The sequence below is a fragment of the Prunus mume genome, linkage group LG1 (genome assembly GCF_029339155.1).
Source record: "Prunus mume cultivar Tortuosa linkage group LG1, ASM2933915v1, whole genome shotgun sequence".
NCBI lineage: Eukaryota > Viridiplantae > Streptophyta > Magnoliopsida > Rosales > Rosaceae > Prunus > Prunus mume.
This window is the reverse complement of record NC_142698.1, coordinates 10,239,952-10,255,555: the sequence shown is the minus strand read 5'-3', so window position 1 is coordinate 10,255,555 and position 15,604 is coordinate 10,239,952. Positions and strand designations below refer to the sequence as shown.

At 37.1% G+C, this 15,604-nt stretch overlaps 2 protein-coding genes across 3 annotated transcripts; one reads left to right on the top strand and one right to left on the bottom strand.

The window, feature by feature from the left end:
- Positions 1-246: 246 nt before the first annotated feature.
- Positions 247-3,522, top strand: LOC103335176 (Dof-type zinc finger DNA-binding family protein). Its single transcript, XM_008238189.3, has 2 exons — positions 247-2,025; positions 2,877-3,522. The coding sequence occupies exon 1, from the start codon at positions 812-814 to the stop codon at positions 2,012-2,014; it is 1,203 nt and encodes a 400-aa protein (XP_008236411.2). The 5' UTR covers positions 247-811; the 3' UTR covers positions 2,015-2,025; positions 2,877-3,522.
- Positions 3,523-6,645: 3,123 nt separating this feature from the next.
- LOC103335167 (Di-glucose binding protein with Kinesin motor domain-containing protein) lies at positions 6,646-13,620 on the bottom strand. 2 transcript variants are annotated; one of them, XM_089043896.1, is made up of 20 exons: positions 13,279-13,620; positions 12,500-12,801; positions 12,208-12,379; positions 12,037-12,107; positions 11,770-11,953; positions 11,157-11,266; positions 10,955-11,054; positions 10,760-10,846; positions 10,484-10,660; positions 10,098-10,371; positions 9,767-9,928; positions 9,440-9,655; positions 9,314-9,351; positions 8,932-9,095; positions 8,576-8,827; positions 8,428-8,499; positions 8,198-8,272; positions 8,037-8,105; positions 7,794-7,862; positions 6,646-7,377 (listed from the first exon to the last, which is right to left on the bottom strand). In XM_089043896.1, the coding sequence occupies exons 1-20, from the start codon at positions 13,481-13,483 to the stop codon at positions 6,937-6,939; spliced, it is 3,240 nt and encodes a 1,079-aa protein (XP_088900022.1). In that variant the 5' UTR covers positions 13,484-13,620; the 3' UTR covers positions 6,646-6,936. The 2 variants fall into 2 exon arrangements, with proteins under 2 accessions (XP_088900022.1, XP_008236400.2); XM_008238178.3 differs by having other exon boundaries at positions 12,500-12,798; positions 13,279-13,604.
- Between the last annotated feature and the right edge of the window lie 1,984 nt (positions 13,621-15,604).

The window sequence follows — 15,604 nt, the reverse complement described above, 5'->3', positions numbered from 1 at the left end:
TTGATTTTTTTTAAGAATTATAAACAATTTAATTACTGTTACTAATCACGTTTTAAATTACTTTTTTACTGATCAATAAAAGCGCAAACACGTGTACACACAGCTCCTCCAAAGATTAAAGGGTTTTGATTTTCAGTGCTGCTGGGTATAAGAGTAATCTCACTCAGTATGGCCACATTTTCCATCTCCTCAACCATCAAAGAACTGATTCCATCCAAATTGTTTTGTAGTTGTTTTTGTTGTTTTTGTTGTTGTTGTTGTGAATGCCAATTACCTATGGATCTCTTTGTTCTGCCAGCTGCTGATCGTTTTCAGATCATCTAGTTTACTAGTCTCTTCTCCCTCTTTTTCTCTGTCCTCTTCCTCTCTCTCACTCTAACTCTTTCCCTCTCTCTCTATATATATATATAAACCGACATTTTTTTCTAGTGATCTCTCTCTATCTCTCTCTCTCTCTCTCTCTCTCTCTCTCTCTCTCTCTCTCTCACACACACACACATATTTCAGCTTTATTTATTCTATCAGATCTAAGTTCTAAAACCATCTTATTACTTTTATCACTATTTTTTTTTCTTTCTTCTTTTTTCTGAATAAAATCCCTATTCCCCTCTCTTTGATGAAGATCACAAGCACCCATCGACCTTCAACAACCCTCCTTCCCCTCCTCTCTCTCTTTCCATCCCATGCATGAAACTAATGAATTGACTACATCTTTGCCTCTCCAAAAGGAAACCCAAGCACCACACCACCCCACAAAACTAATCAATCGATTATTCAAGCACCCTCTCCTGCGGCAAAGCAAAACATAAACATGATGTCCTCCGACAACACACCGCCAGGGAAGCCTCCGCCAGGCACAAAAGGCGGTGATAGCCTAGCAGCAGGAGGAGGTGGAGGAGGGGGAGCAAGCAGCCGGGCGAAGCCCACGTCATCATCATCCTCAGGAGCAAAGCAGCAGCATCCGCCACCGGAGCAATCCCTCAAGTGCCCGAGATGCGACTCGCCCAACACCAAATTCTGCTACTACAACAACTACAGCCTCACGCAGCCACGTCACTTCTGCAAGACCTGCCGGAGATACTGGACCAAAGGCGGCGCCTTACGCAATGTCCCCATCGGCGGAGGCTGCCGGAAGAACAAGAGAGTGCGGTCGTCGTCCTCGAATTCCAGGCTCTCCTGCAGCCTCGACTCGAAAGACTCCGCGGGCTCTTCCTCCTCGGAGAATATGATGCTGGGCGGCTTAAAGTTCTTCCATGGCATTTCTCCTGCCATGGATTTTCAGCTCGGCGGCCTATCATCTTTGCCTAGCAGGCTCCACCATAACCCTTCACCTGGAATCAGTTATAATAACAACAACAACCAGTTTTCGGCTTTTGGAGACGTTTCGGGTACTTCTGGATTGACTATAAGCACTCCTCTTGACACATCAGCCTCTTGTAATTCTTTTCTGGGTTTCAATTATCCTCTCACTTTGGGCGGCGGAGGGGGCGGTGGAGCAGGCGGTGGCGGTGATGGGTTTAGTGCTACTCAGAATATGATGAGCTCTATGAATGTTCATAGTAGCCTTGCGTCGTCGATTGAGTCTTTGAGCTCCATTAACCAAGACCTTCACTGGAAATTGCAACAGCAGAGGCTGGCCATGTTGTTTGGGAGTGGCAATGATCATGATCAGTCAACTCAGACAACGCAGTCTCAGCTAGAACAGCAGCAGAAAACGCAGCAGATTGCACCCATAAGCTTGTTTCAGAATCTGGAGGTTTCATCAAAAGCTGATCATCAGCATCAACATCAAGTTGTTGGCACTCATGGAAGAAGAGAAGGTGCAAGTGCGAGCGGAGATACAGCGACGGAGTGGTTCTTTGGGAATTCTTATGCGCCCCCAGTGACTCCAACTCCAACCAACAGCGGAGGTGGAAACGGTGGCGGCGGCGGCAATGAAAACACAAGCAACTGGCAGCATGGAATTCAAGCGTGGAGTAGCCATGATTTGCAGCAATATAATGCTTTGCCCTAGATGATCATGAGGTAGACACAAATCCAAAAGGCATAGGGTGATCATGAAAAAGTGGGGAAGTTATATTATTGTTTATTTTAAGAAATTGTCCAAGACTAAAGACCCATTTTGGCATATGTTTTGTTGTTGGTTTTGTTGGGTTCATATGCAAAAATGTAAAAGTTTAATTGGTAACAAAAAGTAAAGTACTTTTTGCCCTAAATTTATGTTTATATTTTAGTACTATTCAGTAATATGTTGATCAATAGTACTCTCATCTGTTTAATTAGATAACTTGTTGCATTGCTTTTTTACATGATGTTCTTCTTTTTTGTGTGCAGTGTTTTGTATTGATGTTCATCAGTTCATGTAGTTTTCCCCATTTCTTATGCATGTAGATTCAGGAAAAAGTTTGCTGGTTATGGTAGCAAAAAATACACTAGCTTTTCATGAAGTGAAATAATATCCTTGCACCAAAATGCAAGAACATCTCTCTCTCTCTCTCTCTCTCTCTCTCTCTCTCTCTCTCTCTCTCTCCAAAAAGAAATCATTTTGTGGGTATCCAAGTTTCTTCGAGTAGTTAAGAATCTATAACATTGGATTGAATGTAGCAAGTATGATGCTAGTTAAACAATGTAGCATTTAAATCTCAGATCACTACTTAATTCATTCATTCATTCATTCTAGTTTCTTCCCTTGTCTCAAATAAAAATCCCATAGGGATCTGTGTATATAGATTTTGGGCTGTTATTAAATGGGGACTTAATACCATATCTTTGATTTGTTTTATGTTCAGTCAGTATCTACAACTCTCACTGTCTACTAATTAGTGTGTCTTTGTCTCCCCTCTGATCTCTTTCTCTTTCTATACATCTCTATCAAGGAACTGAGTCTCAGGCTCCATCTCTCCTCCTCGGCCTCTGATCACAATGTCATTGTATGAAACAGAAACACACCACAGTAGCTCAGTAGCTCAGTAGCAGTAATGGCCAGCTACTTAAAGCCTCCGTAGCCCTGCAATAGTTGCAATGTTGAGCCAGCCTAGCTAGCCTCTGATCACCCTCAGCTCTCTCTCTCTCTCTCTCTCTCTCTCTCTCTCTCTCTCTCTCTCTCTGTGGCTTGGGCTGTCTTCGTAATAATTAGTGGCAGTGTGGTGTGTACATGATTTGGTGCTGTCTGAAAAAGTGGTGGTTTGAAAGTGTATTGAATGAAGGACTGTCAACATTTGAATCAATGAGAGAGAGAGAGAGAGAGAGAGAGAGAGAAACAAAAATGTGGCATCTTAAAGCTTAGGGTTCGTTTTTTGGTGTATCAAAAAAATGTTGTGTGTTTAGCTTTTTAGAGTCTTGGAGAGCGAGCCCTCCTCCCTCCGTGCTAATTGCTACCACTGAAAACATCTCTCATTGTGATTCTGTTTCATGACAAGTGAGAGGGAAAAGCAAACCCTTTCTCTCCCTCTGCCTTGCCCTACTTTATTCTTTACTTTGCCTGTTTATGTTAAACTAAACAGACCCCACAATAACTTTCAAAAAACACATTAGCAGAAATAATATTGCATAAAGCTCCTCCTATATTTCCCTTTATGTCCATGTATATATATATATAATCAACTATATGTATCCAAAAAGCATGCTTGCCATTAATTCTTTACATAATACACGAATGGCTTGCTTGTCCTTCAATTCTTAAGCAAATCTTCGCATGCATATTAATATCAGTGAATTCTTACTCTTTGCATCAGCAAAACCTCTCTCTCTTAGAGAGAGAGAGAGAGAGAGAGAGAGAGAGAGAGAGCTATCCACTTATTTACTTTGTGTACTGCATAATAAGACCAATCCGTTCTGTCTTTACCTTTGTTTCAATTTGGGCTACATCAAGGCAAAAAGGCTGTATATCTACCAGGTGAGTAAGAAATTACATGTGCCAGGCTTCCTTCCATGAAACCAATTTTTTGGTGTTGCAGGCCTCTACTGGTGCAACATTCTTTTAGGCTTCTATGAATCCAAATATATATATAGTAGGGCACTGTAACACCACCAACTCCCTGCCATGACATGCCAGCCCCCCCCCCAACATCCTTCATAAACATGTTGCAGCTTTTTCATACCATCTCAGACGGATGTACTCAATAAAAACCTATAACCAAATCAATAAATTAATATATATATAATTATATAATTATGCCAGCGGGTCCATAATTCAGTGATAAGAGCATTTATCGACAGATTAATAATCCCAAGTTCGAACCTCAATGGTCCCTCCGTTCTAAACTATGACAACAACAAAAGAACTATTATATATACACCATGCATGCATGTATAATTGTTAATTAACATTTGGCTTTAGAGACAGAGACAGATGAGTGGCTCAACAACGGAAGAACACGAAGAACTGCGAGATTATCGTGAAGGACTGAGTGGGAGAACACTTTTTTTTTTTTTTTTTGTTAGACTGTTTCTGTGCGTTGTATCAACTGTCATTTTACAAGTTACAACCCATATAGATATAGCTGCAAGAAGCTCATGACTTGTTGTTGAGAAACAATCTAGTGTTTCTCATCTTCACCTGGCCTTATCCTGCAGCCCAGCTCTGGCCCCACCACATACTGTCTCTGTGTGTGTGTGTTGCTTGGTAATTTTGTTGGCTTCATCATCATCCACCGTCCAATCATGTATGTGTGGACCCTTCCAAGAAAGAGCACGAAGGTCATGCTTACAAGTAGCCAGACATTTCTTTAATTATTCAACCGCACGTTATTTCAGAAGGGCAATGCTTCATGATGACATGAATCAAAAGGTTTTAGATAATTACCTCTTTTATGCATAATGGGTTTGACTGAGATTATAGCCTCCTCCTTGCTTTTTGCCTAATCCATATAAATATCAAGGCATACTTTTTTAATGCAAAAATGACTTTACATATCTTACCGACATAGGAAAATATTGTGTTGTCCGTTATTAAATTCTTTATCCGAATCGCTAATCATGTAGATTCTTATTTAGATATGTATAATTCAAATTTACAACAACATGTCAAACTAATTGAAAGAATTGCACAAAATTCATATGCAAACTTGGATTTCTTTCTTGTTGCTAGCGCTATCTTTTTCTTTTTTTTTTTTGGTCAATCTAATAGAAAAGAAAAGAAAAGATAGATTGTTTCTCTCCATACAGCAAAGCAAAACAGAGAGATGTGGCAATTAAGCAATCAAACATGTCATCATCATCACATAATAACGTTCGGGGATTTTGTTTTGTTGTGTCTGTGATGACCTGTTGGACAATGGGGACCCCCTTTAGAACGAGAAAATCGCTTTCATATATCGTCACCCTTTTTGGCATTTTCTTTAGGGGTCGGAAAACAACACCGCCCTCACACACCTTCCTTCCTCCCACCAAGCCAACCCTCATCATTTCATCGTTTTTGTCTTCAAATAAGTGCATTTAGCTTCTTCTGTTAGACTGGTTTTTAACTACAAATTCCCCCCTTCTTTCACAATCTGTATCTTTGACTGCAATATTCAAACCAAAGTGCTTGTGTGTGTAATTTTTTTTAGAGAGATTTATGGTTTTCTAAGATTAACTAATGAACACTGCTTCCCTTCTCCTCTAGAAGGAGTTTCGTTAATTAATTGTGAGGAGTGGAGCTAGAGGGTTTCAATATTGGATTTTGTGTGTTTTTTTTTAGGACCTTTCATATTGAGAGGAGCGATATTAATTTAAACTTACACATAATATACGGATGCTAGACTTCGAACTCAGCACCTTTCCTGGAGAATAATTGCTTCAAAACATTACATTAGTGGGTCTTTTGCCAATAAGTTTTTTTTTATAAATAAAACAAAAATGAGGCCATCGTTTTTACCACAAGTAAGAAAATAACAGGCCTCCTCAAACCTTCAAACGGGCCCCTCCGATGGTGAGCATTATTTTAAGTGCATTCCTTTGGGTTTGAAATTGGTTTAAGAAGGTTGCTAAATTGAGGACTTTATTCAAAAAAAGGTGGAGTGCTTGCCTTAGGCTAGGTCTGATTATGCCCGTAAAAATATGAGTAGCAGCCGATGCATTAATGTAAGTGAATGTTGCTAATCCTATATTAATTATGCATATGCTTGTTGGCTGTGCGTGGTGGCTCAACATATGCTACTACCAAAGCTGGTCTCCTAATTCACCACAACCTGAGACCACTATAGGTAAAAATATGAGTAGCAGCCGATGCATTAATGTAAGTGAATGTTGCTAATCCTATATTAATTATGCATATGCTTGTTGGCTGTGCGTGGTGGCTCAACATATGCTACTACCAAAGCTGGTCTCCTAATTCACCACAACCTGAGACCCCCTTAGCTGACAATTGAGCTTGCCCCATAAAGTGACTGCAAGGTAGCAACAAAGGCCCCATAGCAATATAGCCTTTTTAAATTGAACCAAAGCCTAAAACAATTATATTGCAACTTTGAAATCCATCTTCAAATTAAATGCACATTTGCATCCAACCCTAGTCAACACTAGAATCACTGTAAAGTATAGCCCTTGAGTTCCTTCCACTCAAAGCTTATGGACTCAAAATTAGTTCCTCCAAAGGTTGCAATAATTCAATTCACAGCACTTCTTAATAAACTCTGTTGCCATTAAAACATGTACAATTCAACCTACCTAAAATATCAAATATATTCCACTTCACACTCAAAGGTATTACAGAGAGGTCAACAAAGGTATTTGTGACAAACACAAATACATCAGGAAAACCAACAGAAACTTAAGCCGTACACTGAATGAAAAAAGAAAATTCATTAATGAATGAATTTCTAATGTCACGCAAAGATAGTACGAAAAAAGTTATATGTTGAAAACATAATGCAGAAGTACTATATGTGTATGCATATATGTACACATAAATAAAACGAAAACATACAGAAAGTTGATGTTTTTTTTCCTTATTCACTATCTTGACCAGATTTTCTTCGCAGTATCCCTCTCCTTAATTTGAATCTGATCTCTGCTAAACCTCCTATTAACCGATGGCCCTTGAGTAGCAGTGGCTGGCTTTGCTGTTCTTGTAATTCTTGCAATCTTCGGCGGGTCGGATTTCCTAACTTTGTTATCATTAAAAGAATTTGGTAGCCTAATGATGTTCTCCGTCTCACCACTTTTAAACTCTCTTTTCCTTCTCGTCTCACGGACAGAATCATTCCCTCTTAGTGATATAGACCCTTGACTCATTGGACGATTTAGTGAATTCGAACTCCTTAATATGCAAGCCTCAGCATCATTCATGATTTCATCTCTTATGCAGGTCTTTCCTTCATTAGGAGTGGCCCTTACTGCATCAGCAAACTCAGATTGTTTCTCTTGCTCCCTCAACTTGTCTTGAAGTTCCTTAATCTGTGTCACATGTCAAATAAATGTTAGCTAGCACTTTTAGTTTCTCTTCCGTCTTCTCTCAGAGAAAAAACTAAAAAAATTGTGAATGGTAAAAACACAATCTGTTTCAGAATGTTTTTTTAAAAGGAAATGTGGAAAGTTCTAAAATATTATCATTGTGGATCACAATTTCAGAATAATAAAGTATGTAGAATATTATCATTGTAGAATACATTTTCCTTAACAAGACATCTTTTATCATGTGAAGGAAATTTTGTTACAAGTACAAACATATGATACATTTGATACCAACCACTAATTATATTTCCGTTCACTATATTTGAATTTTGCACATTTCCACTGAATAGCTTGCATTAAAACATATAAGAAAGTAACTATTCAATGGAAATATGGACAAAAAGGGGTAGTGCACGAACCTTTTGATGAAGTGCGGAGGAGTCTGATTTTTGTTCCTGGTCTTTCAGTTTTATCTCGAGCTCCTTTACCTAAGTCAATGAAGAAATAAAAATATTTATGACCTAATTCGTTGTCAACATGTATAATAAACTATGCACTGGGAATGCTTGTCTTTAAAAACCTTGCGTGAATAGCTTGCATTAAAACATATAAGAAAGTAACTATTCAATGGAAATAAGGACAAGAAGGGGTAGTGCAGGAACCTTTTGATGAAGTGCGGAGGAGTCTGATTTTTGTTCCTGGTCTTTCAGTTTTATCTCGAGCTCCTTTACCTAAGTCAATGAAGAAACAAAAGCATTTATGACCTAATTCGTTGTCAACATGTATAATAAACTATGCACTGGGAATGCTTGTCTTTAAAAACCTTGTGTTGAAGAATGGTGGATTGAAACTCAGACTCTTGCATTTGATCTTTCAGTTGGTTTTCAAGATCCTTAACCTGCTCCAAAAAGAACAAGGTTAAGCTTTCATCTTTTTAGAACATATCTTGCAGTAACTCACATTTAAAAAATAAAAAGCAATACAAAAAGGGCCTCCGACTTAAAAGAAACATATAAAAATGGGAAAAAAAATCCAAAACGTGATTCTGGCGACCTTTTGTTGCAAAGATGCATATTCTGAGTCTGACTTGTGTCTTTCTCTGAGCTCAACCTCCAACTCTTTGACCTTCAACAGATAAAGTTCCAGTCAACATTAATAAGAGAGAAGCACAGAAATAATAATTATTAAGGTAGAGATCAACCTTTTGTTGGAGACTGCAGCAGATTTCTTCCTTCCCCCTCAGTCTATCTGAAAGTTGCGAAACTTGCTTCTCTAACTGGCTGTGCAAGGCTGTCTTCAATTCAAGTGTCCCTTCAAGTTCTTTGATCTTTTCTTGTTGGTTTTTGTAGATTTGATCTTTTCCTTTGGTCTTACTTTCCAAGTTTTGTAAGCTCTCTTCTAGCTTCCTCAGAGATTCATCTTTGGATCTTGCTTCCTGCCTTGCCTTTTCAAGCTGTTTAACAAAAGAAAAGATGTTTAATATGTAAATCATTAGCGTAATAAAGAAAACATAAGTGAAAATTTATTAAAGATTCAACTGAAAATCAATGTACCAACCATGACTTTTGTTTTCTGGAGCTCACTTGTGTCAACTTGCTTCTTCGCAGGACCCAACTCAATTCCCCGAACCCTTGTTGCAAAATTTAAAGAACTCAGAGTCTCACCCAAATCCTGGTCTGAAGGGCTTATTTGCACAAACATCAAAGTTTTAGAGTCACCTCCTGCAATACATAAATAATAATCTCATAAGTCATAAAGTAAGTGAAAACAAGTTAACAACCACCAGAAATCAATTTTCCTTCCTTTAGAGCTAGATTGACCATTTAATTTAATCAGAGAATTACGCAAGTACTAACCCAAGCCTCAAAATTTTGAACAAACAAATCAAGACATGCAAACACAATCACACACAAACACCGCTAGGACAACTTAGCTTTACCTAATGAATCTTGAAGTAGATGTGTCAACTTAGAGTTCCTGAAACCCAGCAACAAGCATTGTTAAAAACCAGAATATGAAGATTGGTGGAGGAATGCGCTAAATGCGCACAACAGATAAAGCAGACCTGTAAGGAATGTGACTACTTTTATTTGCAAGAGCAGATATCACGTCACCAAGAGCTGAAAGGGATCTATTGATATTTTGAGCTTCCTTTAGTCGCTCTCCTTGTACATCAGTTTTTGCAAGCCTCTCGCTGCCTGCCAAATCCACTAACCAAAGCTTGCTCTTGGTGCACTCTCCATTTATCAAGTTCTTTGATCTTACCATTATGGAAAGCAAGCTAAATAACAGGTACAATATTTATATATATTAGTATAAAAACACAGACTAAAAGAAATTAAATAAATCTCACAAGGAAACAGAATAAGGAGAAAACAATAGAGCATAGTACCAATGAGATCGGCTGCTGTGCTCATTAACATTATTACTTCCTATAGCTCTAGCATTGCTTCCAGCCTGCAGTACACTCCACACTTCCTTAATATTTTCAACTTTGGCTTCAACTATCCCTGGAACGTGATGACACCCTTCAGAAGCCTGTTTTATCTCCAACCTAAAAATTCCATGAAAATTTGTGTAAGCTTTATGTTGCGAGGTGATACCCAAAATGTTAAGAATCTTTTCTCAGCTGAACCAAGTCGAGTTTTGAGCTACAGAATATTCAAACCATCAATTCTATGATGGCTGTGGCTATAAGTTCAAATAAACAACAGTAATCTTACCTCTTTGATGATGGTGATGTAGCTAACAAGTCCCTAATCTGCTCATTGTAAACTTCAAGTACGCTAACAGATATGCTGTATGAAAAAGTTTCACTTCGTTCCTTTGCAATTTCAAACAACTGCTCTAGAGTCCTATAATTGACTCCCCTATTCTGTTCAGTGCCCTCCATTGTGAATGTCTTTCCTGTCCCTGTTTGTCCATAAGCAAATATACATACATTGTAACCATCTAGAACTGAAACCACCATGGGGGAAGCATCCACAAAAACATCCACTGTCAAGACAAAAGCAAAAGCTCTGGCTCAAACTCAATACAGATTTCACCAACTTAAATACTGTTAGGGGGCAATCAATTGAAATATATATATATATACACATGTAGATACCTTGATCATCTTTCGGTGTGTACACTCGATCAAATTTAAAAGACCTTTTAGTGGAGCCTCCTGTCAGGAATCCAAGACATCCATCCTTTGCTGTCTCAAAGTCTACAACTGTTTTACACCCAGCTGCCATCTCCTCCTTACTTAATGGGCGGCAGCGGCAAAATACCCTGATATTCCCTGATAATTTTTAAGCACATACAAAGTTAATAAGTTGAACTTGTCAAATATAACGTATTAATTGCATCACTAATTACTAGGTAGAAAAATGACACATGCCTTTAGCCTCCTGAACCTCATTAAAGAGCTTTTTTCTCTTAGCTTGCTCTTCGTTGTACTTCACTTTAAGATCTTCACACTCCGCAACTGCAAAATAATTTCATGAGTCCATGGAACATCTTGTGGCATAAACTTATTATTTCACCTGTATTTGAAAACCAAAAAATAGAAAAGTGAACTCTAGCAATAGCATACCCAATGCTTGAACTGCAAAAATCATTTTATTCAACTCGGGAATTGAATCTCCACATTCATGTGCTTCGCGAGAAAGATGCAAATGCTCCTCATGCATCAGCTTCATAAGAAACCAGGCACAAAAATCCAAAGTCAGAAACGTGATATTGAGAACAAATTATGAATACTTATACACACCCACAAATAATGCATTTCCAAATACCTTAATCTTTTCTTGTAAGTCATTGACTGCTATTGTCCAGTACTTCTTGTCATGCTCATACCTACTAGAAATGCTCTTTATATCTTCAGCTTGTTTCTGAATGGTTTGATCTAAGGACATGCAATAGAATCAGAAATTATAATATCTCAAAGTGTAAAATCTAAGATAACTTTTAGTTAAATTGAAAATGATTCTGGTATTACTTTGTAGGCAGGCCTTATGGCTTTCTTCTTTCATGTTCAACTCATATGATGAATAATGGAAACTACCATCTTTTATATCTATTTTATTTTATTTTTTTGTAAAAAAAAATAAAAATATGTGGGCCAGCTCTCCCCACTTTTGAACTTTAAAATAGGACAACGTCTAAAGATTTTGTAGTCCTTTAATTCTGAACTCACTGGCATCCATGTATAGCTGATATAACAAAATTTGTATAAGAGAATATAAATCAAAACTAAACTAATAGATATCCTTATTTCATATCAAGGACATTTTTCACTAAAGTCACCCAAAGTAACAAACTATGGACATTTTTCATTATCTGTCATTTGACTAGCTAAAAATTTTCTTAGTTCACTTAATTTAGACACCAGAGAGCCACTCTCCATACCTTGAGACAGTGTCCTAAATGTCACGTTGTCAAAATCCATCATGACCTTGTCCAGCTCCTCATTTGCTGCAGTCAAAGACATCCATGCCTCATAGCATTCTTTTGTTTTAAGTTGGCACTGAGTGGTAAGCTCTTGTATCTTCTTCTCATATTTGGCAGTGGACTTTGTTTGCATTAATTTCATCTGTGAATCAAAAATTATGTCGCTAATTAAGAAAAAGCCTTAAAGTTGTAAGCTCTTTCAACTTCGGGTAATATGTGCCTGACCTGAGCTGAAGGAACTTCTATTTCAGCATCACAGTTGTTACATTTAAAGTGATCCACCACCAGCATTGGAACTATAATAAAATATAAGATAAAACTAACTTTAGAATACTGATATTAACGTACAACACCCAGACAAAACAGTTCAAACAAAACAAATGTATACAAGAATACCTGAAACATTTGGTGCTCTCCTAATTCCGATTCCACTAACTACTGGGCTTCCATTAACCCCTTCAAATCTTATCACAACTACTCCATCCTCCTTCACAGAGACCCTTGAATCAACTAATTGTAAGGGCTTATTGGCTCCAACAACCGAAAAGATATCGAAGTCTGATAGGACCTGCCACATTAGCCAAGAAGAGAAGTTCTAAGGATCAGTCCCTGGATTTACTAATTTCAACAAAAGGAAATGGAAGAAGAAAATAAACCACAAATACGCATTTCCCCTAATTTGACTTACCTTTTCTTCCTGGATGAATACATTAAATACCCTCATTCCTTTAGGCCCATTTGTGTTTATGATTTCAGTGAAATGAATATCAACATAATAGTATCCAGGAGGAAGACAATTGAACCGGTAGTAGAAGTTCCCTACTCGGGCTGACTGATAGATGAATGGATAATCCCCCCCATCATTTATATGTTCATTGGTTCGTAAAACATTCCCTCCCTCAAAGTAAGTGTCGGCGAGAAACTTCACGCTAGAATCTGTTTCATTTGAAGCATCACCTCCAGCATTCACAAACATCACATATTCGTCTGCTGCAAAATCCACCATAATTAGATTCCCCAATTCAGTGAAGAATACTTTCTTGTCTATTTCATCTATAAACAACACTGTGACACTAGAATAGAACAACTCAACAGCTGTAAATTTCTGAAATTTCCAACTCAAACAAAAATCAATTGCAAGTTAATAACATTTACAACATAAAATGATTAGCATGGATTGCAACTCCTAGGGTTTCAAAAATTTGCAAACCAAACCAGACAAAAATGGGCATCAAGTCGCTGAAAAGCCTAGCCCTAATATTCATCCTATGAAATTGAATAAACAAAGGGATGATATTTTTCTTTCAATTTAACAAAGACGCTTATAAGGATGACCTTCTTGTAACTTAGGTCCTAGTTAGTAGGAAAAAGAAAGACCCAGATCTGACTTATTTTCTTTTCTCAGAAACCAAAAAAATACTATCCAGAACAAGAAAAGAAAAACTATATGAGACCAGAGATAGGAACCTGTAGAGTTGGATCTTGATAATCCGGAAGGGATTAGTCTTGAACCCGAGTCACAAAGCATCGACTCCACCAAAGACTCATCAACCTCGCCCAAGGAAGAATCTTTGAGATCTGGGTTTGGCTGTTGAACTCTGTCGGAATCAGGAACCAAAGAAATTGGGGTTTTTGCCTCTTGGAAAACGGGGTCGAATTGCAGATCTTCCATGGAAATGGGAGTTAAAGAAAAGAGTGTCTGGGAACTGAGAAAATTATTGTGGTACGGAGAGCGAAAAGAGCCTTTCTTGCAGCAAAGAAAGTGGGTTTGATGTTTGAATGAGCAGAATGAGGGTTTGCATTTGAGAATTTGAGTGTCTTCAAATTTGAATTTAGTTACCGTTGGAAAGAAAGACCGTTATAGTCCCGCTGTTACTAGAAAGTTGCTCCAACCGTAAAAGGAAAGAAAATATATAGTATGCTATTTAATTTGGTTAATACAGATTAGGGAACGCATTATCGTTGACATGTGAATTAAACCCATCTTGTGCAATTTATTTTCAAGCAATAATTTCTTCAACAAAAAGAAAGTAGGGTTAAATATGAAAATGTTCGGTGTGTTTTATATGATTAGGTAATTAGTCCTTGTGTATTTGGCAAACATAGGGGTGGGCAAAAAAGCTGGTGAACTAGTGACCAGAAAAAAAAAAAAAAAAGGGCTCGATCATTTTCTTTTATACAAATTTATAAATAAACTCAATCCTAGACATGTATTTATAAAAAAACTCAAACACTATTTAAACATAGAAATACACCCAAAATCAACTCCCAAATCAACAATTGTATATTTTTTGGGTGTGTTTATAAATGAGTTTAGAGCGTGTGTAATGATGGGTTTTGGATGTGTTTATAAAGTGTTTTGGGTGTTGGGTTTTTTTTATAATTTTAGCTCTCATTTTTGGTGTTTTAGTGAAACTCTCTTTCTTTTATTTCTCTCTCATTTCACTTGAGTCAAACCAAACTGGCTTGAACTTCTTCGTTTGCAGTTTCAATTATTTGTAGAATATGTATTCATCAAGTCGAGGGTTTCGTATCGGGCGGGGTCGGCCACTAAATAAATAGGCGGCTCGTTTATTCATAAAAATCATTAAGTTTGGCCCATGTTTGCAGTCCTAAACTGGTTTATATGGGCTCATGTTGAGCTCAACTTATGTATTGCATTTTTGGTTTTGAATCTTCCAAATCATTCCCGTAGGAGGTCCGGACCTATTTTTTTCTGATCCTTTGATAAAAAGATTCATTCTCTTCATAAAAAATAGGAGGTCGAACCAATAAAAATTTCTTTTTCGATTCATCCCTGGAGTTGAATACCTCATTCATCCAATCTAATAGAAAAGGCAAATCCCTTATGATACACCAAATTTGTTTGTTATAATTTTTTACAAATTCATTTCAATCCCTTTTACAATTATGTATATACTAACAAGATTTATTATTTGTTCAAAGAAGAGTCCAATGATTTTTTCTGAAGTATATTTAAATAAAAAAGGACTAGATTATTGTTGGGATTTAAAAAATTATTATTTTATTTATAAAGAAAACATTGCATTTTTAAAATTATATTATTAGAGAAAAGCCATGAACTTGAACTTATGATATAAATATAACAATATTATGTAACATTTTTCTCTAAAACAAATATAATTTAATAGCTATGCTTTAAACAGGTTGGCCCATTGGGCTTTGCCCCGCCCCAAGAGAAGCCTCAACCCGGTCTGACTTAACCCATTAGGCTAAATTACCTTGTCTCACTGTTCAAAGATACTAGTCGTGCAGCGTCAAGTCTTACTTAACTTGGCCAAATTCAAGCTATGCTCAAGCCGATCAAATTCATTTGACACCTCTACTTGGGAAATTGAAAACTTAAATAATCTTAATTTACAATATATATTATTTATTTATTTATATAAGAAATAGTCTAAACAACTTTAAATTAATTTGAATATATTCAATTGAGCATATATGGGAAGATTTGAATAAAAAACAAGGTAATTGTTATTTTTTTTTTTCAAACATAGGTAACTGTTTTTAATAACTTAAGCTAAGCTAAAAGCCACATAGCACTTTTTATTTTATTTTATATTTTTTTATTATAAACAACCTTGATTTTGGCTGAAACAAAAACCAAACATCGATGGAAAGTGAGTGAACGACATCCATAACAATGTCGTGCTCTAACTTGAAGTAACAATCCCCGTTTTGATAAACGGGACACCCGTCTCGAGAAGCGTCGAAATGCCAAAACTGCCGTTGAGAAACCATACAAAAAACACAACCCTACTCTTCCCAGGCG